This window comes from Crocuta crocuta, unplaced genomic scaffold (genome assembly GCF_008692635.1).
Source record: "Crocuta crocuta isolate KB4526 unplaced genomic scaffold, BGI_CrCroc_1.0 scaffold619, whole genome shotgun sequence".
NCBI classification, from domain to species: domain Eukaryota; kingdom Metazoa; phylum Chordata; class Mammalia; order Carnivora; family Hyaenidae; genus Crocuta; species Crocuta crocuta.
This window is the reverse complement of record NW_027533395.1, coordinates 3,535,984-3,551,495: the sequence shown is the minus strand read 5'-3', so window position 1 is coordinate 3,551,495 and position 15,512 is coordinate 3,535,984. Positions and strand designations below refer to the sequence as shown.

Below are 15,512 nucleotides of genomic sequence, written 5' to 3'. Positions count from 1 at the left end.
TTGCCCAAGGTCACACAGCTTGTGGGTGGCAAGGCTGAGATTGGAATTCATGCCGCCTTGCCTCTAATATCTTTAGTAAGTTGTCCTCCCATTGAAAAGAAAAATAAAATCTATTGCCAACAAACCAGCAATACTGACAATGAATGGGTAGAATTTGGTCCTTTGTGTATATAATAAAAATAACTCATGGCTGGCAAGTTTAGCGATGATCTTTGAGATCATTCAATAGCTACTTAGAATGAATCCATTTGTCTTTGAAACGTCAATGGTCGGTATCTCTAGGTAGTAAACCTATGAGTGATTTTCTAATCCCATCTTTATATTTTTTCTGCATTTCCCAGATTTTCTACAATGAATGTGTACTACTTTCATCACCTGATATACGAGCAACTCTAAAAAAAAATAAATAAAAAGTATTGATCCATCCTCGATAGTGGCAACTTCCCTTGCTGTTCCTGAATATATTCGCTGCATCTGAATATCAAAACTATCTTCTAACCCAATTCATTTAAGAAGCAGATGCAAACCGTGTCCTTGTCCCAAGGTGGTCAAGGATACTGTTCATCTACAAGTCTGGGGGGAATAAGGATAGCTACTTAAACAACACCAGGCCTCTTATTTGGTTTCCTGCAATTGCCTATATAAAACATGGTGATGTTTTCCCAAAGGGGAAGCAGATCTTGTATAACATAAGATTTAAAGCAAGAAGAAGGCACACTAAGCTAAAGTAAAAACTGCAGAAGATAAATCAAGAGTGAGACAAAATTTTGGCTGCCTTCTACGGAAACAGAGTTTTTCAAATAGTGATAAAATTAAATTTTTCTCTTCTTTTCATTCTGTATATAATTCCAAGAAAAAGATGTGCAAATGTTCCCAGGATCAAATTTAAATATTGCTGCTCCATTGCTTGCACACTGCCTTCTTAAACAAAGTCTAAAGAGCTCATTGGGGGAAATTATTTCCTGCATTGTAACTAGTTTGTCTGTGGTCTGTCTTCAAGTTTCTTTTTTAAAATCCAGAATACATTTCTAAAAAATCTTTTTGCCCTCGCTTATATTTCCTTGAGAGGAAGCTAGTCCATTCTTTTGTGACATAGAATGGGCACAACGTAGATTCTGAATTATAGAAAAGTTATTCTCGTTATTCGCTAATAATTTCATCATATAAAAAAATTATTTTATACAACTTGAGAAAGACTTTCTATGACCAACAAGCATGAACAAAAGGTCATTTCAGGAGCTCCCCTCAGACTACTGTCAGCTCTGAAAGATCTTCTATTACCTGAGTTCATCGACATTCGCCACACTCCTAGCAAGAATTCCCTTTTCCCGGCGAAGTTTCTTTATTTCAAGTTTGAGAATTCTCATGTCCTCCACCTTCTGGTTGTACTGGCTCTCGCCTTTATTCAGCACGGACTGTTGGATCTTGATCTTCTCATACAGCAAAGCCAATTCGTCATTGCGCCGGACAAGCTGAGACCCGAGAATATCTCTCTCACTGATGACCTAGAAAAATCCCGAAAGGCATGGCTGTCAGGGAACAAAAAGCCTCGCTTTTCATTATGGCAGCCTCTTTCATTCTGTCAAAGATCTCTCAAATGCCCCTCTGTGCTAGGTACCCAGTGGGCAGAACACTGGAAAGATCCTACTAGACAGTCAACACTGGGCTCCTCCCATGCATGTGCAGTCCCTTTGGAAACAGAAAGAGAACAACAAATCATCCAGTTGTCGTCGTCATCATCATCATCAACATCATCATCATCATCATCATCCAATAATTCTTGGCCCATGGGTTTGGCTTTTCCCCAACCCATTATTTTATAAATATAAAAATTTTAAATTTATTTATTTTGAGAGAGAAAGAGAGAGCACAAATGAGGAAGGGGCAGAGAGAGAGGGATAGAGAGAATCCCAAGCAGGCTCTGCATTGTCAGTGCAAAGCCAACTCGGGGCTCAAACTCACGAACCATGAGATCAATACCTGAGCCAAAATTAAGAGTCAGGTGCTTAACTGACTGAGTTACCCAGGCACCCCTATAAATATTAAAATTTGAATGACTTTATGATGGGCTAGCTCTTACCAGTTTCCACCACTCCTTACTGTCTTACACTGGTCAACTTCTCTTTTTTTCAACCTGCCAAATCTCTGAAAGCTTATTTAAGTTTCTTTTTTTAATGTTTATTTATTTTGAGAGAGAGAGAGAATGAATTGGACAGGGACAGGAAGAGAGAGGGAGAGAGAGAATCCCAAGCACACTTCAAGTTGTCAGTGCAGAGCCCAACACAGGACTCTGTCTCACAAACCGTGAGATCACGACCGAGTCAAAATCAAGAGTCAGCTGCTTAACTGACTAAGCCACCCAGGTGCCCCTGATAGTATGTAAGTTTCTAACCCCCTAGTTATGCATTTGAGTTTCTAACTCTGAAATCATGCGATTTTAATTGCAATTATATGTGAATATTTATATTGTACTAGAATGTAAGCTCCCTGAGAATAGGGACCTTATTTTCTTGTTGGTCAGTGTGTCCCCAGTGCCTGGAGGATAGTAAATGCTAATAAATATGACTTGAATAATGAATGAATATTTCATAATTAATCAACAGAAGACAGGCTTCTGCTGCTGCTGTTCTTCCAATAAATTGAATGTAAGATCATAGAGAAGAATGAGGATTCATGAAAAGTTGAATCACACAGTTGTGTCTGCTGATGAGGTCTGTGAGGAGATGTTCCTACCTGGTCTAATTCCTTCTTCTGTCTCAGCCTCTCCCCATCAGCCTCAGCGATGATTCGCAGGAGCTTTCTCTCCTCTGCTTCCTGCTTTTCAATGAAGTGTTTGGTCTCCAGAGCTTGTTGTCTGAGCTTCTGCAGCTCGGCCTGACAAAGAGTGAAAGACACAAAGTTCACTCTGTGGCAGTACAAGCCTGGACTGCAGGGCCCAAGAAGTTATTCTTCTTATACTTTCCTCTGATGTGTTGCTTAATATGGCCTGGTCACTCTCACAAGCAAAACAAGCTTCACACACACACACACCACACACACACACACACACACACACACACCTGTAAAGAAACAGCAGTGCACATTACAGCGATCATGTTTATTCTATGAGTTGTGCCCTTGAGGGATTTCCATCATTTTTCTATATATGTGTAGCAGAGGCTTCATTGGTATTCAGCAGCTCTTCTCTCACCAGCTAAACAAGGTGAGAATTCACAAAGAATAGTGCAGAGGAGGATGTAGGGGTAAGGATGAGTGGGGGAGGGTCTTTGCATGCATCAGCTCCTGTAATGGTCCTAACACCATCAGCATATCAACTACAAAGATAAAGCCTACTGCAAGCAAAAATTAAATTAACAAAAATAACAACCAAGTGTCTATCTTATATGTCTGGACGGAACAGAAGAGATGTCACAGTATAAAAAGATACATAGATCCTATCTTTAAGATGCTTCCAATCTAGATGAGAGGATAAGATATACAGGTATTCTGTGAATATTAACAAGCCGAGGCAGTGATTTTTCAGTATCTTTATTAGCACACAGACAGTGAATGGATGTTATAGGAGGTCAGAGGACTATGGTTGTCAGGGAGGCTTCGGGAGAGAGCTCAGATCTTGAGGCTGTTGAGGTCAGATGGAAATCATAAGAGTGATGGAGACAGGGTGCCATGGAATAGCCAGTTGTGGAAGGAAAATACCTCCCATCAAAGGACACATTCACTCCAATTCCACAAGTATGTTTGTGACCTACACTATCTCAGGTATTTTGATGCCAGGCATTTTGCATAGCTACTCTTATCCCCAGTTTACAAATGTGTTCTGTAAGAGACAAAGAAAAGCAAATTAACTTGCTCATGGTCACACAACTAGTAAGTAGCAGAGTTTAGATTCCAACCCAGGTCTTCTGATTCCAAGCCTTGCACTCCCACTGCTATCACCACCCAATTGTTGCAAGTGAAATACAAAAGTAAAACTTGAAAGACTCATCATCTATTAGAAATGACAAAGACAACCACATCACAATGTGGAAATGCTATCTACTGAGTGAAAAAGGACATGGGAGAACCCAGGAATGAGTTTCTAATTCCTGCCTGCCTAGGGGTTAGAGGGAAGAACCAGTCGGAGCCTTGGCAACTGACAGTTCCTAAATGCCGAGACTTGTGTTGGGGGAAGGCATTAAACAGCCAAGCATGCAAATTGTAAAGTACCTGCTGTGTTCAACACACAGCCAACATCCAGTGTGGTTGGATTAGAGTGTTAGGTAGGGAATAGGGGGAGGTAAAAATGAACCAGACTGGGAAAGGTTTTGTGTGCCACACACTGTACAGAGTCTACAATGGGGAGTCACAGAGGGATTTATATTAAAGGAAACAAAAGTATGTCTTTGATAGGTTCCACTCCCACACGGGAAGGACAGGTTTTTATCGCAGATGGGCTGAGCACAAAAAGAAACAAATGAGACTAGAGCTCTGATTTTACCCATGCCCAGAAACACAAGGGAGAATGACAAGATGATAGTAAGGCGCCAACTTTTCAATAGCTTGCTGGTTGGCAAATCACAATGAACAAGTAATAAATTTTTCCTTCAATGAAGTATTGGGACTCTCCCCCTCCCCGACCTCCACCCATCCAGAAAGTTCACTGTGATGACAGAAAGCCCCATATTTGCAAGTGCCTGTGACCCAACTCAACTCTACTTAGGCTGGACTCACAGAAACCAAGAGTCATTAATTCCTTAAGCTTATCCAAACAGTAGAAGATACTGTACACCTAGTAATAGACGTGTAATGTCACAAACTAAAGGCATCCAGCTACTGTGAAACCAAAGGTTTCTTTTATGACATTCCATTTGTTTACTCACGAATGTTTTTGGTACAGGGATAAGCAAAAGGAAACACTTATTGAGAAAAGATCTGGTCTAATACTTACACTTTGGCAATCCTGCTGGGAAAGAGGGCAAAGAGCCAGCCTCTCTCTCTTTCTTTAATCAGTTAAGGTGACAGTGAAGGCAGCCATAAAATACCTGTTTGGCTCATGTTTTCTTTAATAAAACTTTTATTTTCCCAGATGTGCAACATTCACTTCCCTGTTCCTAAGTGCCAAGAGCTGATCAGAATCCATCAGCAGAACAAAATGAAACCCCTGTTATATTAAAATGCAATCAACGGTGTGTAAAAGTATCTGTCTGAAATGTAAAACCATTCACGCGTTTGGCATTGCTGTGTGGGGTTTTTTTTCATAATATATCAAAATTCCGAGTGGTCTCCTTATGTCATAAATTTATGGGCTGTAAACAAGATGTGGCATTAGACTATGGCAGCAAATGTTAACATCAACAAAACACCTTGAGTCTAATGCATTTAGCAGCTATAAATCTGAGCTGTCTCACCCAGGAAAGATGGTAACAACTGCTGTGCTTCCAAAAGCCCATCAAGCAATATTCCAGGTGGGACCTGAGGTATCCGAGTCTCTTAAAGTGTTACCAGTGGTATGAAGTTGTAATTGTAATGTAATGACAGGACACACTTTTTAGTCACTGCCTCCACAATTACACGGCTTTGTGATAGGTGTTTACAGAACATATATCACCCAATTAGGCTGCAGGTATAAATCATATCTCAAGAACCATACTCACAGGTGTTTCACCCATTCGTACATGATCCCAACATTCACTGGGTTTCACAGAAACCATCTGTTTACATCTAAGACTAATAGGGCCACCTAAAGTTTTCTAGCCATGAGAATAATTAGGCTTTCTTTCCCTTTCTCTCTCTCTGTGGCAGCTCCCATCCAGGTCATCCTAGAAAGTCCACTAAGTAAAAGGATAAGGTGCCCTGAAGCCAGTTGCTAATGCGATACTGGGCTCTGGACTTAGGGAATCTGCTGCTGAATTATTCACCAGGAATCAAAGTGCTGTCAGATTGATGTGGGATGATTTGAGGGTGATGAGGCAGAATCAGAGGCTTGTTAGGACACTCCAAATGAGATGGCTCCGTCAGCTCTGATGAAACAAGACTGGGACAGAATGGGCAGATGAGTGCACATGCAGCAATGTCTCAGAGGACTATTGACATTCTGTCATAACCATAATGTGCTGACAATGTCTAGAATCCTGAGGACTCAGTAAGGTCTGGTAGCAACTGAAAAAGGAAAATAAATATGAAAGGAGCAAGATGTTTCTTTTGAGGGGAATGAATGGGGATGAGGGTGATGAATGGGGATGAGGGTGATCTATTATGGACAACTCTTTGTCTTTTTGGAGAAGTAGCAAATTGGGTTGTCCTTTCAAAAGGCGTCTCGCGGTCTATGATACAGGCTGGGGCTCACCCTTCCAGGAGGGATTAGGTGCCCATGAAACTTCATAGAGCCCAGTATAATAATAGGCTAAATGTCTCTTGGAGCAAAGGTACTAGAAAATCTGCCCTTCCCTCCAGTGTTTTGGTTTGTGAACTTCAGATGCATGAAATCGAGAGACCTATGTGAAACATGATTCAAATATGAGGCTAAAAAGTCAAGAGGCAGAAACTCCACATTTGAGCTGTCATACTTTTCTAAAGAATGTCAAACAGGCCTAATGATAGGCCAAAATTATCCAGTCGAAGCACCATTGCAAGTCACCCTTGGATAACCTCAAATAATAAATTGACCAGCGATTCTTTTTCTATTCCTCATTCTTGCCTCAATGGGAAATGCCAGGGGAAAAAGTCATCCTGGTTTCATAGGAAGTCCAAAGCCATCACCTTTCTATAATCAATGGCCGACAGCTATCCATACCTAGGATTCCCCATTTAGAGTAGACTCTCTAGGGTAGAAGACCTTTAATCATCTTTCATGTTCTCCAGCTGCCAGCTCTAGCTGGTACAGGACCCAAAACCAGAGCCCTATTGCCCTTCATTTTATTATGATGCTTCTTTGGAACTGTACCTATATGATGATGGAGGGCATAATTGAAACAAATATTAACCAGTCAAACTCTAGGGAATTGGGAATAATTGATCTTTTACATAGGGCATTGCTTTACCTAAAGCAGAATTTTGTAGAAGGCAGTTAGTTCTTACTTGGACCCCATTATGGGGTAATAATCTTTTGAAAAGAACACTAGTTGGGAACACTAATAAGAGATGAAATTCAATCCTGTAAAAAGAAAGAGATGATGTACCAAATAGAACTACACTGAAGCCTTGCTGACATGGGTCCATGAGGCCAATGGGTGAAGCACTGTTTATAAAAAGATTCTTCTGATTCATTCAATGATTAATAAACCCATCCCACTACAGGCTCCAGGGTGAAACAAGCTACCATCTACAAAACTATTCTATCAAACAAAGAGAATAGGGGCAAAGATGCAGGATATTTTCCCATTTACAAATATATATTTATATTTCTTTATATGGAAATGAATTTAAATGCATATTGACTATTATTAGTTTAATTAATTTTTATTTAGATTCAAGTTAGTTAACATAGTATAGTATTGGTTTCAGGAGTAGAATTTAGTGATTCATCATTTATCTATAACATTCAGTGCTCATCCCAACAAGTGCCCTTTAAATGCCCATCAGCCTGATTCAGATCACCCCACCTCCACTTCCCTCCTCTCCATCAACCCTCAGTTTTTACTCTATACTTAAGAGTCCCTCATGGTTTGCCTCCCTATTTTTATCTTATTTTATTTTTCCTTCCCTTCCCCCATGTTTTCCAGAGTCGCTACACCAGTTTGCATTCCCACCAACAGTGCTAAAGGGTTTCCTTTTCTCCATATCCTCACCAACATCTGTTGTTTCCTGGGTTGTTAATTTTAGCCATTCTGGCAGATATGAGGTGGTATTTCATCGTAGTTTGATGATGATGAGTGATGTTGAGCATCTTTTCATGTGTCTCTTAGCCACCTGGATGTCTTTTTGGAAAAGTGTCTGTTCATGTCCTCTGCACATTTATTCACTGGATTATTTGTTTTTGGGGGGTGTTGAGTCTGGTAAGTTCTTTATAGATTTTGGATACTAACCCTTTATCTGATATGTCATTTGCAAATATCTTCTTCCATTCCATCAGTTGCCTTTTAATTTTGTTGATTGTTTCCTTTGCTGTGCAGAAGATTTTTATCTTGATTAGGTCCCAATAGTTCATATTTGCTTTTCTTGTCTCCAGAAACATGTCTAGTACTAAGTTGCTGCAGTCAAGGTCAAAGAAGTTGCTGTTTTCTCCTCCAGGATTTTAATGGTTTCCTTTCTTACACTGAAGTCTTTCATCCATTTTGAACTTATTTTTATGTATGGTAGAAGAAAGTGGTCCAGGGGCACCTAGGTAGCTCAGTCAGTTAAGCGTCTGACTTCAGCATAGGTCATGATCTCGCCATTCCCAAGTTCAAGCCCCGCATTGAGCTCTCTGCTGAGAGCTCAGAACCTGGATCCTGTTTCAGATTCTGTGTCTTCTTCTCTCTCTCTCTCTCTCTCTAGCTCCTCTCTGCCCTACCCCTACTTATGATCTGTCTGTCTCTCTCAAAAATAAAGATTGAAAAAAATTTTTAAAGAAAGTGCTCCAACTTCATTCTTCGGCAAGTCACTATCCAGTTTTCCCAACACCATTTGCTGAGAAACTTTTTTCCATGGGATATTCTTGTTGAAGATTAGTTGGCCATACATTTGTGGGTCCATTTCTGGGTTCTCAACCCAGTTCTATTGATCTATATGTCTGTTTCTTTGTCAGTACCATACTTTCTTGATGACTACAGCTTTGTAATACAGCTTAAAGTCCAGAATTCTGATGCCTCCAGCTTTGCTTTGCTTTGCAACATTACTTGGCTATTCAAGGCCTTTTCTGGTTCCATACAAATTTCAAAATTGTTTGTTCTAGCTCTGTGAAGAATGTTTGTGTTATTTTGATAGGGATTGCCTTGAATGTGTAGATTGCTTTGGGTAGTACAGACATTTTAACAATGTTTGGTCTTTCATTAACAATGAAATGTTCTTCCATTTCTTTACGGATTCTTCAATTTCTTTCTTTAGCAGTCCATGGTTTTCAGTGTAAAGATATTTTATCTCTTTAGTTACATTTATTCCTAAGTGTCTTATGGTTCTTAGTGCAATTGTAAATGCAGTTGATTCCTCGATTTCTCTTTCTGTTTCATTATTGGCGTATAGAAATGCAACAGATTTCTGCACCCTAATTTTAGATCCTGCAACTTTGCTGAATTCATGTTCTAGCAATTTTTTTGGTGGAGTCTTTTGGGTTTTCTACATAGAGTATCAAGTCATTTGCAAAGAGTGAAAGTTTGACTTCTTACTTGCCAATTTGGATGCCTTTTATTTCTTTTTTTCTTTTTTCGCCTGATTGCTGAGGCTTGGACTTCCAGTACTATATTGAACACCAATGATAAAAGTGGAAATCCCTGTCATATCTTGACCTTAACAGGAAAACTCTCATTTTTTTCCCACTAAGCATCTGTGGGTCTTATGTATATGGCCTTTATGATGTTGAGGTATGTTCACTCTATTCCTCCTTTCTTGAGGGTTTTTATCAAGAAAGGATGCTATATTTTATCAAATGCTTTTTCTTCATCTATAGAAATAATCATATGGCTTTTACTGTTCTTTTATTAATGTGGTATATCACAATGATTGATTTGCCGACATTGAACCACTCCTGCAGCCCAGGAATAAATCCCACTTGATCATGGTGAATAATTCTTTTAATGTATTGTTGTATTCGATTTCTTAGTATCTTGCTGAAAATTTTTGCATCCATGTTTATCAGGGGAATTTGTCTGTAGTTCTCCTTTTTAGTGGGGCCTTTGGTTTTGGAATCAAGGTAATGCTGGCCTCATAGAATAGTTTGGAAGTTTTCCTTCCATTTCTATTTTTTGGAACAGTTTCAAAAGAATAGGTATAAATTCTTCTTTAAAAGTTTGGTAGAATTCCCCCCAGACAGCTTTCTGGGGGGAGATTTTTGATTACTGATTCAATTTCTTTACTGGTTATGCATATTTTCAAATTTTTCTTTCTTCCTCTTTCAGTTTTGGTAGTCTATATGTTTCTAGGAATTTAACCTTTCTTCCAGATTGCCCAATTTGTTGGCATATAATTGCTCACAATATTCTCTTATAATTGTATTTCTGTGGTATTGGTTGTGATCTCTCCTCTTTCATTCATGATTTTATTTCTTAGGGTCCTTTCTTTTTGACAAGTCTGGTTAGGGGTTTATCAACTTTGTTAATTCTTTCAGAGAACCAGGGCTTAGTTTCATTGATCTATTCTACTGTTTTTTAAAAAAATTATTATTATTTCAATGTCATTGATTTCTGCTCTAAACTCTATTATTTCCCTTCTTCTGCTGGTTTTGGGCTTTATTTGCAGCTCTTTTTCCAGCTCCTTAGGTGTAAGGTTAGGTTATGTATTGGAGATATTTCTTTCTTCTTTAAGAAAACTTGGATTGCTATATACTTCCCTCTTATGACTGTCTTTCCTTCATCCCAAGGGTATTGGGCTGTTCTGTTTTCATTTTCATTGGCTTCCATGTACTTTTTATTTCCTCTTTAATTTCTTGGCTAACCCATTCGTTAGTACAATGTTCTTTAATATCCAAGTATTTCTGATTTTTCCAAATTTTTTCTTGTGGTTGATTTTAAGTTTAATAGCGTTGTGGTCTAAAAACATGCATGGTATGATCTCGATCATTTTGTACCTGTTGAGGGCTGATTTGTGACCAGTATGTGATCTATTCTGGAAAATGTTCCATGTAAACTCGAAAAGAAAGTGTATTCTGCTGCTTTGGATGAAATGTTCTGAATGTATCTGTTAAGTCCACCTGGTCCAATGTGTCACTCAAAGCCATTGTTTCCTTGTTGATTTTCTGTTTAGATGATCTGTCCATTGCTTTAAATGGGGTGTTAAAATCCCCCACAATTATTATATGATTATCAGTGAGTTTCTTTATGTTTGTTATTAGTTGATTTGTATATTTGGGTGCTTCCAAATGTTGGGGGCATAGATATTTATAATGATCAGACCTTCCTGATGGATAGACCCCTTAATTATGATATAATGTCCTTCTTCATCTCTTGTTACAATCTTTGTTTTAAATCTATTTTTTCTGATATAAGTATGGCTACTGTGGCTCTCTTTTGATGTCCATTAGTATGACAGATGGTTCTCCATCCCCTCACTTTCAATCTTCAGGTGTCTAGGCCTAAAATGAGTCTCTTGGAGGCAGCATATATATGGATTTTGGGTTTTTTTTAAAGTCAATTCTGATACCCTATGTCTTTTGATTGGAGCATATAGTCCATTTACAGTCAGAGTAATTAAGGAAAGATATGAACTTACTGCCATTGTGTTGCCTGTAGAGTTGGTGTTTCTGGTGATATTCTCTGGTCCTTTCTAGTCTTTGTTGTTTTGGGTCTTTTTTGGTTTTTCTCCACTCAAAGAGTCCTCTTTAAAATTTCTTGCAGGGCTGGTTTAGTGGTCACAAACTCCTTTAGTTTCCATTTGCCTGGGTAACTCTATCTCTCCTTCTATTCTGAATGACAGTCTTACTAGATAAAGAATTCCTGGCTGCACATTTTTCCAATTCAGCACATTGAATATATCCTGACACTCCTTTCTGACCTGCCAAGGTTCTGTGGATAGATGTGCTGCAAACCTGATCTGTCTTCTCTTGTAGGTTAAGGACTTTTTTTCTCTTGTTGCTTTTATGATTCTATCCTTGTCTGTGTATTTTGTGAATTTGATTATGATATGCCTTGGTGATGGTCAGCTTTTATTGAATGTAATGGGAGCTCTCTGTGCTTCCTGGATTTTGATGTCTATGTCCTTCCCCAGATTAGGGTAGTTTTCAAGTATAATTTGCTCAAATAAGCCTTTGGTCCCTTTTTCTCTCTCTTCATCTTCAGGGACTCCAACAATATGAATATTACACCTCTTTAATACGTCGCTGTGTTCTCTAAGTCTTGTATTGTGATCTTTTGCCTTTGTTTCCCTCTTCTTTTCAGCTTCATTATTTTCCATAATTTTATCTTCTGTATCACTGATTCGCTGCTCTGCTTCACTCATCCTCACTGTCATGGCATCCATTCAAGATTGTGTCACAGCTATAGTATTTTTAATTTTGACCTGACTAGATTTAACTCTTTTATCTCTGCAGATAGAGGGGATTCTCTGCTGTCCTCTGTGCTTTTTCTAACTCAAGCTAGTATTCTTATAATTGTGGTTTTAAATTCTAGTTCAGACATCTTACTTATATCTGTGTTGATTAAATCCCTGGCCATCATTTCTTCCTATTCTTTCGAGGTGAATTCCTTCATCTTGTCATTTTAGAGGAAGAAAAATTAATAAAATTAAAAGTTAAAATTAAAAATAAATAAAAACAAAATCAAATAAAGGAAGCTAGATCCTANGTTATATGGAAACCAACTTGACAATAAACTATTTTTTTAAAAAAAGTTTGAAGAGAGAAAAAGGAGAAGCTTGAAAGAAAAGAGAAAAATAGAAAACAAAAGAAAAAGAATTTTTTAAAAATTCAAAATTCAAAAAAATTTTAATAAAGAAAATAAAATAGAACAAAAAAGTTGCTTTCTGTACCCAAGAAAGAAAACAACATAAACAAAAAGAGAAGTAAAGAAAATGAACAAACAAAAAGAAATTCAAATGAAGTTCGATACAATTTCTCCTAGAGCTGAAACTTTGCAGCACACTGTGATTGTAGTCTAAGTAGGTGGAAGGGGTTTGTGCTGGTCTTCTAGAGGAAGGTCCTGCCGCTCAGGTTCAGGCCAACTTGCCCCTACTAGAGATGTGCCTGGAAGGTGTAGGTGGAAGGGGCTTGGTGGAAGTAACTCCGGCCTCCACGAGGTGGCGCTGTGTTTCTGATGTCTGATCCTGCTCCTGGGCAGGGAAGTTGGTGGAAGTGGCAGACAGTCTTCTCCTCCTCTGGGAAGGGAACCCAGAGCCTCTGCTGCTCAGGAAGCCCTCACAGAAAAGTGTCCCAAACTTTCGTCAGATCCCTATTCTTAACCTGTCTTCCCAGCGCCGCAGTTCTGTATTTTCTCTCTGGCCAGTGGCTGGGTTTCAAAACACCAAATGTTAAAATGCCCTACAAAACTCAGACCCACTTCCTTCCTCTGGAGGAGACTCGCCGCAAACCCTTCACCGCTGTGTCTCAGAAAAGTAGTCGCACAGTGCACACCCTGTGGCTGGAGTCTATTGTGGCACAGAGCAGAAAGTTGCGACCAGGATATCAGCCATCTGTGGGTACCCCTGTTCCCTGCTGTTGAACTGGCCACTCAACATCTCCTTGGTGGGTCTTTCGTCTTTGGGAAGGCAAACAGCCCTCTTTCAAATATACCCTGGGGCAGGGGCAATCTCTCCCAGTGCAACCCAGAGGATCCCTGCACCACAGAATCTTTCACGAACCCTATACAAACTCACTCCCCACCACTCTCTCCTCTCTTCCCGACTGCTCTCCATGAAAAGGGTCCCCTTCCATCCGCAGCACCGCTGCTTTCCTCTCCCCCAATTTCCAGCTCCAAACCTTGCTTCTGTCACGTTCCCTCCCTCCAATTGTGCAGACTGTTTTTCTAATCCTCAGACTGATACCCTAGTTGTTCCAAATGATTTGATGTTGATCTAGCTGTGTTCAAGGGGCAGGGCAAGCTCAAGGTCCCTACTTTTCCACCATCTTAATTCCCTCCTCCTATTCCTTTTTTATCATAAGCTAGAGTGGGAAGATCAAGTCTCAGACAGGTAAATATCAATTATCATATCTTTTTTTTTTGTAAAGGCAGTTTTGTTGCATTTTAATCTTTCTCAGCCCAAATGTGCCTTGATTTAATGTAGTAGTTTTTATTTCCATGAAGACCCATCATTAAGTTGACAAAACCCATTATGAGACTCAGAGTGCATATTTCAATCTATGGCATCTTGGAATCAAGGAAATCTGGCATTAAAGCTACACATTTTCAAGATAGGAACTACCTTTGGAAACAAATATGGGCAGAAACCGAGACACCTAGTCTCTCATTTGTTGTAGAGAGTTCCTGCAAGCGGCTCAGAGACATCCACGAGTACTCTGCATATACATTTTCAAACTAAAGTGATACCTTCATACTCTTAGAAGTTCCTTTTTCATTCTTTGGTCAAATGGATTAGAAGGGAACTATTGGATTGGATAGGAAAAGGAAAACAAATTAGGTTTAGTGAACATGTATACTAACACATATTTGGTTCATGGACTTGAAAGGGTATAATTATTTGGTATGTATTCTTGGGGAAAGTCTTTATATTATATTGGTACACATATAAGGTTCTAAGTTAGTAGATTTAAAAGGATATGTCTAATAGTATATTTAAAGACAGGTGATTCTCTGGAGGAGTGGCTAATGCTAGTACGGGTGGAAAAGCCAGGTGCACATAAAGCAAACAACTATTAGGAGCAGAGGACAAAGGCTCTTGCCAGCACAACCTTATGGAAGGTCCAGGAAGGAGTTTGGGAGGGTTGGGTATGGGTGTTGGACTCAGGTTATAAATGCAAAGAGACTGTAGCCAGCCTGCAAGCTCCAGGACTTCTTGCACACTGCTGACCTGCTGAGTTCTCTTCCACTGATGAGATAATAGCAGCACAGGTGAACTAGGTGCTTATGCACCTCCACTGGCTTCCTCCTCTGTTCTACCTGGGAGCACTACCCACGCAGAAGCCTGACCTGGAGGTGGTAGAGCTCATCCTCCCGGTTCCTTGGTCGTCCTCCCTGCCCCTTGTTGCCTTCAGTGAGCATGGAGCCTGCCTCAAGTGGGCCAAACAGGTAGGCCATTGGCCCATCACTTGTATTGTAAGATCTGTACCTTCAAAGTTTCCTTCTCCTTTTCTATGCGCTGCTGTTCCAGATGTAACTTCACAAGTGCTGACTCCTTGGCTGAGATCTCTTCTTTCAGCTGATCTACCTGATGGGTCATAATCTTTAATTTTCTCTTCATTTCTGTTATTTCATCCTAAAAAAAGTGAAAGGAGAAATGTTTGAAAGTGAATTAAATAGACATCACCATCTGTGTAGAGGTTCAATACATAGGCAATGGTCTCCTGGACAAGTACCACCAGGTTGGGGTTCCTTTGTACCTTGTGCCCATCAACCTCAAAGTACTTTGTAGCATTGACTCTCAAAATATTCTCATGAGATACATACAAAGTGTGTATAATGAATATGTCACACACACATACACACACAACACACACAGCACATACGTACAACACACATACAACAAACACATACATGACACACACATTTTATTCTTCATTTTACAAAGGAAGAATTGGCCCTACAACAAACATTATAACTAAGAGATTACAAAGCAAAGATCTGCAGTTAAGTGACAGCAGTATGCTGCTCCCCTCTCAGCCATGGTAGCTATTATTAGCACTTTTGAAAATGAGAAACAAGAGAATGGCAATTCTACATAATAATTAAAAGCAGGACCATGATCTTCACATCCTATCAAGTTGTGTCATTTCTATTTCAAATAATCTGATAGTT

General features: G+C 39.4%; 1 protein-coding gene across 1 annotated transcript in view; it reads right to left on the bottom strand.

Moving 5' to 3' along the window:
• Positions 1-15,512, bottom strand: part of CFAP58 (cilia and flagella associated protein 58) — a 106,231-nt gene that overhangs the window by 54,013 nt on the left and 36,706 nt on the right. The window contains exons 11-13 of the mRNA XM_077748374.1: positions 14,827-14,973; positions 2,734-2,874; positions 1,282-1,505 (exon numbers count right to left, since the gene is read on the bottom strand). Of these exons, the coding sequence (XP_077604500.1) occupies positions 1,282-1,505; positions 2,734-2,874; positions 14,827-14,973 (512 nt within the window). The remainder of the gene's footprint in view (positions 1-1,281; positions 1,506-2,733; positions 2,875-14,826; positions 14,974-15,512) is intronic.